This window comes from Orcinus orca, chromosome 3 (assembly GCF_937001465.1).
Source record: "Orcinus orca chromosome 3, mOrcOrc1.1, whole genome shotgun sequence".
In the NCBI taxonomy this organism is placed as follows: domain Eukaryota; kingdom Metazoa; phylum Chordata; class Mammalia; order Artiodactyla; family Delphinidae; genus Orcinus; species Orcinus orca.
The window spans coordinates 150,051,602-150,069,962 of record NC_064561.1 but is presented as its reverse complement, the minus strand read 5'-3'; the positions used below and the strand labels follow the sequence as shown (position 1 = coordinate 150,069,962).

The following is an 18,361-nucleotide window of genomic DNA, read 5'->3' as shown; positions in this document are numbered from 1 at the left end:
AAGTATTCTCTAAATCTACTATGAACTCTAAAGTACTAAACTCAAAGTAATAATGACATCACATTTATCAAAATACCATGCTAAATTTATATGTTCATTTAATCCACATAACAATCTATAAAGTAGGGATTTGGACTCCCCTTTTATAGGGGGGAAAACAGAGGTCCAGGAAACAAGTAACATGTTCAAAGTTACTAATTAGCAAATGGCTTTGCATGGACCTGGGTTCAAATTCACAGCTATTTTAAAACCTACCCTTTTAACTACTATGCACACAATTACTATATATTCCTATTTGCTCTCTAACTATAATGTAACACCTTATTCACATTTCATCTGCTTTCTTTTTTTTTTTTTTAACTTGGCAAAGTTTGGGTGTATTGGTGTTCTGAGTTCTTTAGTGCAATTAATATTGAAGACCCACCACCTATTTCATATTTTATGTAATAAATTCTTTTGTGTACATATTTTATCTTCCTAATGTAAGTTTGTGGAGGAGAGAAACTACAAGTTGCTCATTTGGGGACTCTCCATTGAGCCAAGCACATGCATACCTGACCCAAATTAGTCCTCATCTTCTTCATCACTACAGCTAATATTTGGGAAGTGCTCACCAGGTACAAAACATTTGCCTGGATTATCTCAGTTAATCCTCAGGATAACCCTGTAATGTACGTAATTAGCCCCAAAGTTAAGAAAACTTGCCCAAGTTCATTCAGTTACTACATGGTAGAGCTTGAGTCTAACACCAAATTCCACATGCTTAACTACCCCGTTTCCCTGTTTCTTTCAATGGAGTTTGGGGTTCTACCTACTTCGGTTCCTTCCATCACCATCTGGTCTCTTTGCCTCCTTGTCCTGTCCTCTCTTCTCACCTCCTGTCTGCTCAGTCTTCTCTGCCTTCCCCTTCCTTTCTCAAATTTGTTCTTCCTTGGTCCCATCCCACCTACCCAGTGCCCTCCTAGCTCATTTCCCTGGCTTTCTTTTCATTTTTTTAACCAGCTATCTTTAAAACAAGCAAACAAACAAAAAATAACGACTTCAAGCCTGATAATGGACCCTCTACTTCTCTTAGCCTTGTCTGATTCTAACCACATAAGATAATTAGCTAGGTGAAAACAGAACAATATGGGATTGATAGAAAGAAAGAGCTCCTTACCTTTTCTGTTAGAAACCTAAAGGAGTGACTATAATGCCTTGATCTCCATAATTTCTAAGTAGCTAAATACAGGGTACCACACACGCAGTTGTTTTATGCATTGACTGTCATTTTGCTGAGAAGCATATTTTTGGCAATGCAGCAACGAAAGAACTTTTGAGTTATCACAGAGAGGCGCAGATAGGCTTGCCTCTATTGTGTAGAGAGTTGCTTTGGAAATCATCGTGCATTGATATAAATTATCATTGGAGTTTCATTTGGATGTCTGAGCTTAAGCATTTTGCTATTCTCTCCAATTTCAAAAGTTATGGCCATTCGTCTTCATAAGTAAGACTTGAAAAATAGGACAAAGCCGTAAAATAAACATTTGAGAGCAGTGTTGGATGTGCCCAGCTGAATAAACTGCCCCTCTATTTAGCTTTGAACTCTAAACCTCACTGAGATACCTTCCCTTTTTTTTCTCTCTCTAAAGAAGACAAGACAAAAACTAAGCATACAATAGATTCTAAAGAAAAATATAGCAGGAACATTTTTGGTAAGAGATAGTCCCACATGGAAAAGTACAAAAAATGGGCAAGTACTTGCAACTGACCAGTAGAACTTGGAAGAGTAAACATGAAATGAACTTCATAGTCTGTGGAATGGTTTGGAGAAGTTTAGACTACTGAGATGGTCAGAGATCCAGTATTTACTCAGATAGTGGAATGGCTCACGTGGTCCCCTGTGGCTTCTACTTTATTTTTTCCAGAAGGATTAGGTGGTGTGCTTCCTAAGACCACATTTACTCCCAGTAATGGGATCACCACATGAATTATGAGTGCCGTGTACCAGTGCATAGAAGGAGCTTACTAATATCTCAAAATTGCACGAACTATAACTATAACCCTGACCTAGAAATATGAGCTAGCTTGGCAAAGCTATGTTTTGCCTTTGAATCCACCTGACTATATTTGCATTTGTGATAGCTGGGGTGGCCTTGATTGGCGTATGCCACTTTGCCATGCCCAGGACTCTGAATGCAACATGAAAGGTCAGCAAAGTTTGGTCAGGTGAGCTGTGCTCCACAGATATGGCTGCCCTAGCAAACAGCCTTAATCCGGTGCCCAGTATCTTGCCTGGCCATGGTATATCGTGGCTGTGACAGATTTCTTTCTTTTTTTAAAAAAAGTAATCTTACATGCTTTTCCTTTTTAAAAAATAGAGTGCCCTCCATCCCCTACCAAAAGCAATATGGTAGTATCTATTTGTATCTCATCTTGTAATTGCACAGATTCAAAACTCACAATTACAAACATGTTTCCTGAAATGACTCCAGACTATAAAACGTGATGATCCCACAACCTGTAATGGGGGTGGGGGGGCTCGTTTGACTGTGTTTTTTAGTCATCAGAAAAATCTAACCATCGAAGAGACGTGAAGGTTTTCATTTTGAAGTAAGCCTGGCGCTTGAGAAGAAACACGTAAGTTTTTCTTGTGGGGGAAAAATGGAAGTTCCATTTCGGACACTGCAAATGACATTACCAGCTGTTGTCCTAATATTTCTAACAGCCAGAAGGATTACTTCCAGGCCCAGCAAGCTCATTGGATGAGCAGAAACAGCCATGGAAGTAAACACTGGTACTTACACTCTGACATCGTGAAATTAGGCAGGAGACCTCTGTGGAATTGGATATCTGGCCAACAGTGGATTATCATGCCTATGGGTCATTGCCTTTATGGATTAGCTGCAGAAATTTGAATCCCAAATTGCTTTCTTCTGCCTTTTGGCCCTCTACCTCTATAGTGTTATACTCAGGAAATGCAGTCTCATTTGAATGTAACCCTTCCATAAATATGCATTAAGTACTCAGAATACAAACTGAGGACACTGAGAGGTGTAAGATACAGGCCTGGTTTTAAAGCATTTACTTTCACTTCAGAAGTAGAGGCAATGAGCAGAATGAAACAGCCACAGGTTTCAGAGGCAGGTAGGCCTGGATTCATACCCTAGTTCTATCGAAGTATGACCTTGGGCCCATGACTTCAATTTCCTGAAGCTGTTTCCTTTTCTATAAAATGTGGACCTAATACCATGTTGCAGAGTTCTTTTGAGAATTAGAAATGTCTATACAATCCCTAGATCACTACATAGTGGCTGTTTTTCCAGAACAGACATACTTTTTTGTATATATTCTACAGGGGAGAATATGGAAAGTGCTAAATGAGGAGAGTCAGGTTTCCCCAGGCCCGGCAGGAGGCAGGAGGCGTGGATGAGGAGGTCTGCCCTCCAAGGCGTGGGCTCATGCCGGGGCTGGGCCTGTGGGTGGGACTTCACTCCCCAGGTGGAGGGAGAGGACATTCCTGGCAGCAGGTGTGGGTCACACTAAGGCATGAAGACAGGAATGCATGTGGTATTTTCAAGGCAAAAGATTAGGAAGTTTAGGTAAGACTTGAGACCTTGAACAGCAAGCGAACTAGGGCTTCACGGAAGAGTGACCGCTAGCTGCAGGAAAAGAAAAACCACACGGCCTCTTTTCTCCCCTGCCTCTGCTCTTGCCCTACATCATGTTCGGGCAATTCTGGCTTTTCCTTGCGCTGTTTCTGTAAGCAATTTTGAAGAAGGCAGAGCTGTAAAAAGGCTCACTTTTATGTCTGCAATTGTATGGCTGCTGTGAAGACTGTAGCTTTGCCCTTCAGACTACTGGAGGGTGGCTCTGTAATGATCAGGCGAAAGGCGGATTGAGCTTAAAAGACCAGCAAATCCCTGTAGTGGCTATTGGTGGGCAAAAAAAAAAAAGTGGCTAATACTGAGGAATGGAGGATTAGGGTAGAGAAAAGTGAAATAAAAAGTAAAGGGAAATATGGGCAAGGGACTGCTTATGATTCAGGTTTAAGCCATATAGAAATTACCTTGCTCTATTAATCAGTATATCTGATGTGTGTAGCTAAAAACTGACTGTGGTCTCTTTCTGTTGTTGGTCCCTCCTGAGACCAGGAGTGCATGTTCAGGGAGATGCAGATGGGCTTTTTGTGCTATAGGCAGAAATAGAGGTGAACCCAAGGAAGGGGCTGTGGAGAGGGCTGTGGCTCAACTTGATGTAAGGTTACGTTTATATGTAGAAGAGTGATTTTAAATAATTAACTAATGGTAAATTATGAACTAACATTTGCAGATGTTAATTATAATCCGGATTTTCTTTTTGCTGCTCATTTGGGAAAAAAAGTCTTTGGAGGAATATATTTGGAATGGTTAAGTATTAGGGAACACATCTTGGTGTCGTCACAGCTTAAAGGTACAGCTTTACACATGGGGCGATATGAAAAGGCGTATTTTATGTGCATTCAAATTCAAGATAAGGGAACCAAAAATTCTGTTGCCTGGGTAAAGGTTTTGAGCATTAAATGGGGATTTGGCACACAAGGGGCAAAAATTAACTTAAAGCACAGATAAGCCTACACAAGTATTTAAAGGGCGGAGGCATCAAAGAATGTAAGACATAGTTTAGATCACCACAAATAAAGGGATGGAATGTGTAATGGGAGATCAGATGCCTGCTGTCAGGAAAGTCATGTTATTGTGTAAAAACGCCATTATTTGGTACATTTAAGATAAAAGGGAAATGGTGTTTTCAGAAGGTTAGTGCTCACCCCCCTACCCCCCATGAGTGCTTGGGGGTTTACTAGTTTGAGTGATTCTGTAAGGCAGAAAACGGGTTTTTGCTGCCAAGTGTGTCAGTGGAGGTGGGGGGGTAGAAGACTTACTGTGTTAAATGAAAGCCATTGCTTAGAATAAAGCTGGCCTTTCTTTGCAACAGAGAAGGAATTTGGTATATCATATTATTGGGAAAAGTGTTCTTTTAATAGTAGACTCTTAAAACTTTGGTTATCAAGTACGTCTTTAAATTTTATTGGAGTATAGTTGATTAACAATGTTGTGTTCATTTCAGGTTTTCAAGTATTTTTTTAAATGACTGCCAAAATATTTAAACATTCTCAAGCTCTGATTTAAAAAAAAAAAAAAAAAAGACTAGAAACCTGTTTCTTTAGAGGGTTATGTGCCTAAAAATCACTTTTTGTATTTACATGGATTGATAAGCTACATCGTTTCAGACCTTTCTATATGACTTTCCAAGAGGACTGTGGTATCTGATAATAAATGATTTTGTGGTGGGATCTAACTCATAATTAGAAGCATCATGCATTATCTGTTATTACTGAGATGCATGTACAGTGATAGCAGAAAAGAAAGTAACATTTTAGGGTCTACTAATGCTCATAAATTTAGTGCAAAAGAGATATTTTTAAAAGCATTGCTTTTGTGTACTACATATGCCCAAGTAACAGTTTTACACACGCTTTATACGTGTATTAGGCTTAACTATTTCTTCCAGCTTTCATTTGCCAAGAGACTATGATAATAGCAGTAAAATACAACCAGGGTGGACAAATTCTCATGATCTTGCCTATTCCGCAGTCATTCTGGAACTCTTCCATCATGGTTTTTCAGCTGAGGTAGGCCTCGCTGTCTAGAGGTCAACGAACACGGCTTTATGTAACCAACATGGGGAAGTCATTTAAGAGACTGACACTGATCTCTCAGAGGGCAGAAAGTGAACCTTCAAGTCTCTTGGGAATATTCCTCACTTCAGCAGGGAATAGGAGCTCTAATGGATGCTTGAGAGAATCTAAGTCCCATAGGACGGCATATCCTTAATTCTACTTGTCACGGCCAAACTTGCCATAAACCCTGTAACTGAAGTATTTTAGGAAGTCAAAAGGAACAACAGGGACTAAATGGAATATCAAAACCAAGACTGAACCTTAAGGCTCTCTGGCTGACATTACACTTCTCTTCCTGTTGGAACTATTGGCAACCATGCGCTGGCTGATTGGAAGTGGCAGGATGGTCATTTTCAGGGAGAAGGAAGAGATCATACATAAGCTCTTGCCTCCCTGTTCTCTGTCTTGCTGGGTACTAGTAATGTAGCTCAAGAAGGAATGTAGCCCTATTCAAACTCCTAATATCTAGAAACGGACCCTCATTATTCAAGACTTGTTAGGGGGAAAAAATGTCTCCTTATGTCCTCTCTTGTCTAAAACTCCTCCAATACCATCGAGCGTGGATGGATATACATGAAAGTGGCAGAATCCAGGAGATATACCCTCCATGTAACTAACCTAGAATCTGAAGCCTTCGCTTGGCACTCTGGCTTCTGGAAATTTGCTGTGAGGCAGTCACGGACATCTCTGTACCTTCAAGCACAGCTTAGCCTGAATGGGGGGATAAGTAAGAAAGCTAACTGACTTGAATATAACTGTGTAGAGCAAGCTGATCCTTGGGTGGATGCCCTCCTCTCGCAGAATTTAGAAATCTAAAGGAGAATCTTCTTAATGCTGGATATTTATTTCTGCTCAGTGTGCTTTATAGATGAGTGAACTACACTGTAAAAATGTGTTCTTTCTGGAGCGATGCTTGGCCATCAGAGCCAGACACGTTAGTGGTTGGAATTAAGTTTCCAATTTCACATCCCCCTTAGACAGGTGATGGAAGCTCCCATCCCTTCGTGTTTCTGTTTCTGAATATGTGCCATCTCACTGAGACAGTATGCTAGCATCTACATTTTATTGTTTTCACATGTATGGAACTAAGTGACACATTTAACTAAGTCACATGCCTTCCAATGCTGCCCCCCTCCCCCTGCTTTGTTTGAGGAGGACAGAGACATTTATAAGGTACATGTTGCTTTTATAGACAAGGAAGAAAGAGAAGGGAAAATAATAGCTAGAAGGAAGGTGTGCCCGTGACACATTCAGTTCACTCCATCTATCTCATAAGTATTTATAGAATGTTCTAGGCACCTTGTATGTAATGAGAGATGTGCACACAGAAAAAGAATACAGCAATAGACTCCTTTGAGAGTGACACGGTATGGCTGAAGAGTAAAATTTGTCTTCCCTACCCCCCTGAGAGACTTATGTATTAGCTAATTTTTTCCACCAATATTACAGTCATCTCACCTGTTGCTTGCCAGCCTAGTGGGTTATTAACATCAGTTACTCTGTTTATTAACATGTCTTCCTTACATTATTCATCCTGTATTAAACATAACCACCACCACCACCACCACCACCCCCGCCCGCCCTGTCACCATCTCTTGTTTTTCCTCTGGACAGCCTTTTGTCACTGCCCTGTTACTGCGAGAGCAGAAAAAAAATTACTGGCCTCAAAATTAGCCCAACCCTGACATATGAGGTAGTATGTTCATTTGGATTGGAGTAGAGAGCTATTCGTGTAGGTAACTGAAGCTTGTGTATGTATCTTCAAATTTCAGGAAGAAACCCTTGCAGTAGAGGAAGCATGAAAGCCTTAGCTTGCAGTGACGATGGAGGTGGAGCTCAGGAATCTCGGAGGTAGTTAGCTCTGTATGTTTTCATTCTGCTGGAGATGATGGTGAATATTTCATCTCTTGCTGCAGGTTAGTTTGGGGGCAGGAGCTTTCCTGAAGATGACGTCAATCCTATCTGTGCTCCCCTTCACCACATACCCAGATCCACCCTTGACAGCAGCTCTGCCTGCTGAGTCACCAGTAATTCTACGAATTATGTCCAGTAGCCCTGATCCTTTGGGAACGCCCTTCTTTTTATTAAGGAAAAAAAAGAAAGGAAGAAAAAGCTGCCGGTATCCAGCTGGCTGTGACTTAGCCCTTGGTAAAGAGATTGCAGATTGAGAGGCTGCCAGGCTGCTCCTGTGTCTCACTTCTTCTCTGTCAAGACCAGCTGAGGCAACACAGCTGGAAGCCTCCCTGCTTTGTGAAGAGGTACTTTGTGTCGGAAGGGGAAGCATAAGCACAAACATAATTAGGCTTTCTGAGCAGAGGGAATTAGTTCTTTGTGACTAGTGAATGATTTCTGCCATTTCAGGTCAAAAGTATTGTCAACTAACTGAATATACCGGGCTTCTTCATTTCCTATGACTTGTTCTCTTTGAAGGTCACATAGCAAAGGAGACCAATTTTTTTTTTTTTTTCTTAAAGTCTTGATGCAGACCTGATGACATGCAGAAAGCTTAAGGCCAGATACGTTGGATACATCTGTACTGAGATGCAGGTCTGGAGCTGGGCCTGATTGGGGGATGCCAAATGGAAATCCATGCGTTGCATGGTAGGTAGGAGCCTAGTTCCTGGAAGTTGAGGCGGTATTTGGCCTGTGGGTTTGTGTGGGGTATGCCCTGTCCAACAGAATACTGACTACAGCTGTTGAAGGACAGATTACCTTCAGGACAACTGGCACCTGTGGATGGCTGAATACCCAGGGTTACCAGTGTCCTGACAAAAAAACACATATATTCTCATCTGTCATTTTCATCCATAATCTACCCCCTTAGTTGAGTCATTGATCCCAGCGCAGGGCGTATTACTTTTTACATTTCATCTTATTCAACGTAGTTTCTTCCTGACTTCACTAATTTCACCTGGTTTCGTTGCCTTGCCAAAAACCCAGGGCTCTGTGGCTCAGTGGTAACCTTTCAAAGCAGCTTTCGTTAGACTGGAACTGGGTAATCTAACTGGGTCTAGTGTTCAAGCCAGCTTTTGAGAGCATAAATCTTTAGTTTTACCTCTTAGACGATGGATTGTCCTGGGAATTTTAATCCAAATCCTTCAATTTTCAGATAAAACTGTTGCGGTCCACAGTGGTTAACTGACCCTCTAGGCTTGCTCAGCTGACTAGTTGTGGGCCTGAGATTGAAACCTAGCTCTCTTGGGACAGTCACTTGAACATGACACCGTATGGCCTTTCACTCTGTGTGTATAGATGTTCCATACTTCCCTCCGCCGAGTATTTCCTTTTCATCCTCCAATCCCGAGACCTGTGGGTGTGATTTTTCTTCCCTCTTATGCTTCCTACCCTGAGCTTGTCAGCAGCATGGGGAAGCACTGGAGGGGGTTATAGAGGGTTATACTTCATTGCTGAGAGTATGTGAGTGACATTCAAGAAATTCATTCATGAAGAAACTAAGTTGCAGGTTATTCCAGCATTTCCCAGGCTTATCTTTCAGGAACAAGAACAATTTACTCCCCTACTTGAAGTTCCTCTAAACTCTTCCCTTAAGCTTTAAAACAGCTGCGGAAGGAGGAAGACACTATGCATGTACATACAGGTGAAATACCAATAAATGTAGAAATTCCTCCTTGCCTGACATCTTATTTTTAAGACCTAGAATGTCTTTCCTTCAAACTTTTATAAAGTTCTTGTTATATAAAGTTTTCAACATTTATAAAATTAGGCAGAATAGTTTAGTGAACTTCAAATAGCTATTACCCAGCTTCAATAGTATCAACTCATGGCAATCTTATTTCATCTCTCCCCACCTAATTTCCCCCTCCCATATTATTTGGAAGCAAATCCAGACATCATTTCATTTCATTCATTAGTATATTTCAGTATACGTTTCTAAAAGCTAAGAGTTTTATCCTTTTTCCCCAGATTTATTGAGGTGTAATTGATAAAATTGTGAGATAAAGTGTACATTATGATAATTTGATATATGTACCTTGTAAAAGGATTCCTCCATCTAGTTAATATATCTATCACCTCATTTATTTAAAAGATCACATTTTAAGGTATATTCATAATGCCATTATTATATTTAAAATTAACAGTAATTCTTTAACTGATTGAATATTCATATACTGTTCAAATTACAATTATACATGTCATAATTTTTGATAGTTTGAGTCAGGCTTCAAATTTCCACATACTGCAATTGGTTACAAGTCTTTCAAATCCCTTTTAATCTGTAGGTTCAAAATCTCTCTCCTTCTCTCTCCCTCTGTCTCTATCTGCAATTTATTGGTTGAAGAAACTGAATTGTTTATTCCAGAGAATTCACTACAGCCTGGATTTTGTTGATTGCTTCCCCATGGTATCTTTTGAGATGTTTTTCTGTCCTCTTTATTTTCTATAAATTGGTAATTGTATCTGAAAGTTGTATTACATTTTCTCAAGAAAATGGAAAAAACACATAGTGACATGCCCTGGAAGGTGGAGTGGAGTTGTTGATGTGAGGTGCTAGCTTTCGGTATGTGGAGTAGGAAGGCTGGGTGAACTCGGGGAAACTTGATGGCCGAGAGCATAGACGCTGGAGCCAGACTGTCTGGGCTCCAGTTTCAGCTTTGTTGCGCCTTAGCTGTGTAGCTCTGGAAAAATTACTTCTTTGTGACTCAGTTGCCTCATCTTTTCAATGAGAACAATAATAGAACCTACCTCACGGAGTTGAGGATCGAGAAGATCAACATATGTGTACATAACATGCTTAGAACTTTGCCATGACGTAAATATTTCATAAATGTTGGCTGTTATTTATGAAAGAAGTTCGAATGGAGTTCAGGGCAAGGAGAGTAGTGAAACAAAAGTACATTGCTAGGAGACAGTAACAGCCACGGAAAAGCCAAAAGCCCAGCCTTCCTGAAAGCTACGCCAGGCATGATGACCCTCCTCTGACTAATTTTTCTCCAGTGCATTCCCTATTTTCCTCACTTTCTGCACGTTTCATCCCACATAGGTTATTTTCATCATTTGAACACTTTGCATATGAGTAAGGGAGAAAGCAGAGCAATGACACCAGCGCCAAGCGGTGCTGGGACCAGGAGTGAGGGGGCCTCTGAGGTTTGGAGGGCATCTGTTTGGGCCTTGTGTTCTGTTCCTGCCCCAACCTCTTACCTCCTATCTGCCTCTTGCCCTACTTTTGTCCTTGAAGAGCCAAAGGCTGAAATTCTTGCTGGTATTTCCCATCGACTCCTAATGGTTCCCTGACCTTTGTATGGAACCCCCATGCTGTAGTCTACAGATTATTTTATTCACTTGAATTTACTTATCTTAACCCTTCTGTGCAATCAGATGGCGTTCTTTGCCTCTCCTTATCACAATTTGCATTAATCTTGGAACATTTGAGTCTGTGGCTTTGCGTGATAGGCAGTGTCTCATGTTGTGGGAATGTCTGCCTCTGCCCTCTCCTTCCCTTTCCTCTGCTGGTTTTACTTCAAGCCCTCTGGCTTGTTTCAAGGTAATGATTATTGGTGAGAGAGTCTTAGGTCTCCCCAAATGTTTCTTCTCTGGTTTTGCATGGGTCCAGTGTCCTTTGAGGCAGAGACTGCCAAACTTTTGGCAAAAAGAGGCCACCTGCTTTTTGAATGTGATTTCATTGGAACACAGCCACGTCCATTCCTTTCCATGTTATCAGTGGCTGGGTTCTCATTACAGCAGCAGAGCTGAGTAGTTGCAATGGAAACCGTATGGACCACAAAGCCGAAAATATTTACTCTCTGGCCCTTGCCAATGAAAGTGTGCTGATGTCTGCTTTAAAGAAAAGGAAGTTACCAGACTCAGGTCTGGGTGCCAAGAAACTGCTGGTGAGAAAGGAGAAACTGTGGAATTCTATAATTTTTTTTCTTTTTTTAAAACATCTTTATTGGAGTATAACTGCTTTACAATGGTGTGTTAGTTTCTGCTTTATAACAAAGTGAATCAGCTACACATATACATATATCCCCATATCCCCTCCCTCTTGTGTCTCCCTCCCACCCTCCATATCCCACCCCTCTAGGTGGTCACAAAGCAATAAGCAGATCTCCCTGTGCTATGCAGCTGCTTCCCACTAGCTATCTATTTGACATTTTGTAGTGTATATATATCCATGCCACTCTCTCGCTTTGTCACAGCTTACCCTTCCCCCTCCCCGTGTCCTCAAGTCCATTCTCTAGTAGGTCTGCATCTTTATTATGGTCCTGCCCCTAGGTTCTTCATGACCATTTTGTTTTAGTTTTAGATTCCATATATATGTGTTAGCATACGGTGTGTGTTTTTCTCTTTATGACTTACTTCACTCTGTATGACAGTCTCTAGGTCCCTCCACCTCACTACAAATAACTCAATTTCGTTTCTTTCTATGCCTGAGTAATATTTCATTGTATATATGTGCCACATCTTCTTTATCCATTCACCTGTCGATGGACACTTAGGTTGCTTCCATGTCCTGGCTATTGTAAATACAGCTGCAATGAACATTGTGCTACATGACTCTTTGAATTATGGTTTTCTCAGGGTATGTGCCCAGTAGTGGGATTGCTGGGTCATATGATAGTTCTATTTTTAGTTTTTTAAGGAACCTCCATACTGTTCTCCATAGTGGCTGTATCAGTCTACATTCCCACCAACAGTGCAAGAGGGTTCCCTTTTCTCCACACCCTCTCCAGCATTTATTGTTTGTAGGTTTTTGGATGATGGCCATTCTGACTGGTGCGAGGTGATATCTCATTGTAGTTTTGATTTGCATTTCTCTAATGATTAGTGATGTTGAGCATCCTTTCATGTGTTTGTTGGCAATCTGCATATCTTCTTTGGAGAAATGTCTATTTAGGTCTTCTGCCCATTTCTGGTTTTTTTTTTTGGTTTTGGTTGTTTTTATGGGGATCTTTTTTTTAAATTTTATTTATTTTTTTATACAGCAGGTTCTTATTAGTCATCCATTTTATACATATCAGTGTATACATGTCAATCCCAATCTCCCAATTTGTCACAACACCCCCCCCACCGCTTTCCCCCCTTGGTGTCCATACGTTTTTTCTCTACTTCTATGTCTCAATTTCTGCCCTGCAAACCAGTTCATCTGTACCATTTTCTAGGTTCCACATATATGCTTTAATATATGGTATTTGTTTTTCTCTTTCTGACTTACTTCACTCTGTATGACAGTCTCTAGATTCATCCACGTCTCTACAAATGACACAATTTCGTTCCTTTTTATGGCTGAGTAATATTCCATTGTATATATATATATATGTACCACATCTTCTTTATCTATTCGTCTGTCGGTGGGCATTTAGGTTGCTTCCATGACCTGGCTATTGTAAATAGTGCTGCAATGAACATTGGGGTGCATGTATCTTTTTGAAATATGGTTTTCTCTGGGTATATACCCAGTAGTGGGATTGCTGGGTCATATGGTAATTCTATTTTTAGTTTTTAAGGAACCTCCATACTGTTCTCCATAGTGGCAGTATCAATTTACATTCCCACCAACAGTGCAAGAGGGTTCCCTTTTCTCCACACCCTCTCCAGCATTTATTGTTTATAGATTTTTTGATGATGGCCATCCTGACCGGTGTGAGGTGATACCTCATTGTAGTTTTGATTTGCATTTCTCTAATGATTAGTGATGTTGAGCATCCTTTCATGTGTTTGTTGGCAATCTGCATATCTTCTTTGGAGAAATGTCTGTTTAGGTCTTCTGCCCATTTTTGGATTGGGTTGTTTGTTTTTTTGATATTGAGCTGCATGAGCTGCTTGTAAATTTTGGAGATTAATCCTCTGTCCGTTGCTTCATTTGCAAATATTTTCTCCCATTCTGAGGGTTGTCTTTTCATCTTGTTTATGGTTTCCTTTCCTCTGCAAAAGCTTTGAAGTTTCATTAGGTCCCATTTGTTTATTTTTATTATTCTTTCCATTTCTCTAGGAGGTGGGTCAAAAAGGGTCTTGCTGTGATTTATGTCATAGAGTGTTCTGCCTATGTTTTCCTCTAAAAGTTTTATAGTGTCTGGCCTTACATTTAGGTCTTTAATCCATTTTGAGTTTATTTTTGTGTATGGTGTTAGGGAGTGTTCTAATTTAATTCTTCTACATTTAGCTATCCAGTTTTCCCAGCACCACTTATTGAAGAGGCTGTCTTTTCTCCATTGTATATTCTTGCCTCCTTTATCAAAGATAAGGTGACCATATGTGCGTGGGTTTATCTCTGGGCTTTCTATCCTGTTCCATTGATCTATATTTCTGTTTTTGTACCAGTACCATACTGTCTTGATTTCTGTAGCTTTGTAGTATAGTCTGAAGTACAGGAGCCTTATTCCTCCAGCTCTGTTTCTCTTTCTCAAGATTGCTTTGGCTCTTCGGGGTCTTTTGTGTTTCCATACAAATTGTGAAGTTTTTTGTTCTAGTTCTGTGAAAAATGCCACTGGTAGTTTGATAGGGATTGCACTGAATCTGTAGATTGCTTTGGGTAGTAGAGTCATTTTCACAATGTTGATTCTTCCAGTCCAAGAACATGGTATATCTCTCCATCTGTTTATATCATCTTTAATTTCTTTCATCAGTGTCTTATAGTATTCTTCATACAGGTCTTTTGACTCCTTAGGTAGGTTTTATTCCTAGGTATTTCATTCTTTTTGTTGCAGTGGTAAATGGGAGTGTTTCTTTAATTTCACTTTCACATTTTTCATCATTAGTGTATAGGAATGCAAGGGATTTCTGTGCATTGATTTTGTATCCTGCTACTTTACAACATTCATTGATTAGCTTTAGTAGTTTTCTGGTAGCATCTTTAGGATTCTCTATGCATAGTATCATGTCATCTGCAAACAGTGACAGCTTTACTTCTTCTTTTCCGATTTGGATTCCTTTTATTTCTTTTTCTTCTCTGATTACTGTGGCTAAAACTTCCAAAACAATGTTGAATAATACTGGTGAGAGTGGGCAACCTTGCCTTGTTCCTGATCTTTGTGGAAATGGTTTCAGTTTTTCACCATGGAGGATGATGTTGGCTGTCAGTTTGTCATATATGGCCTTTATTACGTTGAGGTAAGTTCCCTCTATGCCTACTTTCTGGAGGGTTTTTATCATAAATGGGTGTTGAATTTTGTCGAAAGCTTTTTCTGTATCTGTTGAGATCATATGGTTTTTCTCCTTCAATTTGTTAATCTGGTGTATCACATTGATTAATTTGCATATATTGAAGAATCCTTGCATTTCTGGGATAAACCCCACTTGATCACGGTGTATGATCCTTTTAAAGTGCTGTTGGATTCTGTTTGCTAGTATTTTGTTGAGGACTTTTGAATCTATGTTCATCAGTGATGTTGGCCTGTAGTTTTCTTTCTTTGTGACATCCTTGTCTGATTTTGGTATCAGGGTGATGGTGGCCTCGTAGAATGAGTTTGGGAGTTTCCTCCCTCTACTATATTTTTGAAGAGTTTGAGAAGGATAGGTGTTAGCTCTTCTCTAAATGTTTGATGGAGTTCACCTGTGAAGCCATCTGGTCCTGGGCTTTTGTTTGTTGGAAGATTTTTAATCACAGTTTCAATTTCAGTGCTTGTCATTGGTCCATTTATATTTTCTGTTTCTTCTTGGAACATTGTGCATTTCTACGAATTTGTCCATTTCTTCCAGGTTGTCCATTTTATTGGCATATAGTTGCTTGTAGTAATCACTCGTGATCCTTTGTATTTCTGCAGTGTCACTTGTTACTTCTCCTTTTTCATTTCTAATTCTGTTGATTGGAGTCTTTTCCCTTTTTTTCTTGATGAGTCTGGCTAATGGTTTTTACATTTTGTTTATCTTCTCAAAGAACCAGCTTTTAATTTTATTGATCTTTGCAATCATTTCCTTCATTTCTTTTTCATTTATTTCTGATCTGATTTTTATGATTTTTTTCCTTCTGCTAACTTTGGGGTTTTTTTGTTCTTCTTTTTCTAATTGCTTTAGGTGTAAGGTTAGATTGTTTATTTGAGATGATCCTTGTTTCTTAAGGTAAGATTTTATTGCTAAAAACTTCTCTGTTAGAACTGTTCTTGCTGCATCCCATAGGTTTTGGGTCATTGTGTTTTCATTGTCATTTGTTTCTAGGTATTTTTGATTTCCTCTTTGATTTCTTCAGTGATATCTTGGTTATTAAGTAGCGTATTGTTTAGCCTCCACGTGTTTGTGTTTTGTATGGATTTTTTCCTGTAATTGATATCTAGTCTCATAGCATTGTGGTCAGAAAAGATACTTGATACAATTTCAATTTTCTTAAATTTACCAAGATTTGATTTGTGACCCAACATATGGTCTATCCTGGAGAATGCTCCATGAGTACTTGAGAAGAAAGTATATTCTGTTGTTTTTGGATGGAATGTCTTATAAATATCAATTAAGTCCATCCTGTTAAATGTATCATTTAAATCTTGTGTTTCCGTATTTATTTTCATTTTGGATGCTCTGTCCATTGGTGAAAGTGGAGTGTTAAAGTCCCCTACTATGATTGTGTTACTGTCAATTCTGCCTTTCATCGCTGTTAGCATTTGCCTTATGTATTGAGGTGCTCCTATGTTGGGTGCATAAATATTTACAATTGTGCTATCTTCTTCTTGGATTGATCCCTTGATCATTATGTAGTGTCCTTCTTTGTCTCTTGTAATAGTCTTTGTTTTAAAGTCTATTTTGTCTGATATGAGAATTGCTACTCCAGCTTTCTTTTGATTTCCATTTGCATGGAATATCTTTTTCCATCCACTCACTTTTAGTCTGTATGTGTCCCTAGGTCTGACGTGGGTCTCTTGTAAACAGCATATATACAGGTCTTGTTTCTGTATCCATTCAGCCAGTCTATGTCTTTTGGTTGGAACATTTAATCCATTTACATTTAAGGTAATTATTGATATGTATGTTCCTATTACCATTTTCTCAATTGTTTTGGGTTTGTTATTTTAGGTCTTTTCCTTCTCTTGTGTTTCCTGCCTAGAGAAGTTCCTTTAGCATTTGTTGTAAAGCTGGTTTAGTGGTGCTGAATTCTCTTTGCTTTTGCTTGTCTGTAAAGGTTTTAATTTCTCCATCGAATCTGAATGAGATCCTTGCTCAGAAGAGTAATCTTGGTTGTAGCTTTTTCCCTTTCATAACTCTAAATATGTCCTGCCACTCCCTTCTGGCTTGCAGAGTTTCTGCTGGAAGATCAGCTGTTAACCTTATGGGGATTCCCTTATGTGTTATTTTTCCCTTGCTGCTTTTAATATTTTTTCTTTGTATTTAATCTTTGATAGTTTGACTAATATGTGTCTTGGCATGTTTCTCGTTGGATTAATCCTGTAAGGGGCTCTGCACTTCCTGGAGTTGATTAACTATTTTCTTTCCCATATTAGGGAAGGTTTCAACTATAATCTCTCCCAATATTTTCTCAGTCCCTTTCTTTTTCTCTTTTACTTCTGGGACCCCTATAATTTGAATGTTGGTGTGTTTAATATTGTCCCAGAGGTCTCTGAGACTATCCTCAATTCTTTTCATTCTTTTTTCTTTATTCTGCTCTGCAGTAGTTATTTCCACTATTTTATCTTCCAGGTCACTTATCCGTTCTTCTGCCTCAGTTATTCTGCTCTTGATTCCTTGTAGAGAATTTTTAATTTCATTTGTTGTGTTGTTCATCATTGTTTACTCTTTAGTTCTTCTAGTTCCTTGTTAAACGTTTCTTGTATTTTCTCCATTCTTTTTCCAAGATTTTGGATCATCTTTACTATCATTATTCTGAATTCTTTTTCAGGTAGACTGCCTATTTCCTCTTCATGTGTTTGGTCTGGTGGGTGTTTACCTTGCTCTTTCATATGCTGTGTGTTTCTCTGTCTTCTCATTTTGCTTAACTTACTGTGTTTGGGGTCTCCTTTTTGCAGGGTGCAGGTTTGTAGTTCCTGCTGTTTTTGGTGTCTTCCCCGAGTGGCTAAGGTTTTTTCAGTGTGTTGTGTAGGCTTCCTATTGGAGGGGACTAGTGCCTGTGTTCTGGTGGATGAGGCTGGATCTTGTCTTTCTGGTGGGCACATCCACATCCGGTGGCGTGTTTTGGGGTGTCTGTGACCTTATTATGATTGTAGGCAGCCCGTCTGCCAATGGGTGGGGCTGTGTTCCTGTCTTGCTAGTTGTTTGGCATAGGGTGTGCAGCACTGTAGCTTGCTGGTCGTTGAGTGAAGCTGGGTGTTGGTGTTGAGATGGAGATCTCTGGAAGATTTTCACCATTTGGTATTATGTGGAGCTGGGAGGTCTCTGGTGGACGAGTGTCCTGATCCTCTGCTCTCCCACCTCAGAGGCACAGGCCTGATGCTTGGCCACAGCACCAAGACCCTGTCATGAGCATGGCTCAGAATAAAAGGGAGAAAAAAAGAAAGAAAGAAGGAAAAATAAAGTAGAATAAAATAAAGTTATTAAAATAAAAAATAATTATTAAAAATAAAAAAAAGTTTTAAGCAATAAAAAAGAAAGAAAGAAGAGAGCAACCAAACCAAAAAAGAAATCCACCAATGATAACAACTGCTAAAATCTATACTAAAAAAAAAACAAAAACAAAAAAAAAACGGACAGACAAAACCCTAGGACAAATGGTAAAAGCAAAGCTGTACAGACAAAATCACACCCAGAAGCATACACATACACACT

General features: G+C 39.6%; 1 protein-coding gene across 6 annotated transcripts in view; it reads left to right on the top strand.

Annotated features, from left to right (window-relative positions):
* GHR (growth hormone receptor) overlaps positions 1-18,361 on the top strand; it is a 283,086-nt gene that overhangs the window by 51,779 nt on the left and 212,946 nt on the right. The window contains exon 1 of one of the 6 annotated variants that reach the window (XM_033421189.2): positions 6,731-8,303. The exons of the other annotated variants lie outside the window; for them this stretch is intronic. Coding sequence (XP_033277080.2) covers positions 8,288-8,303 — 16 coding nt within the window. The 5' untranslated portion in view covers positions 6,731-8,287. Of the gene's footprint in view, positions 1-6,730; positions 8,304-18,361 lie in introns of those variants that run through there. 6 annotated transcript variants of the gene reach the window in all.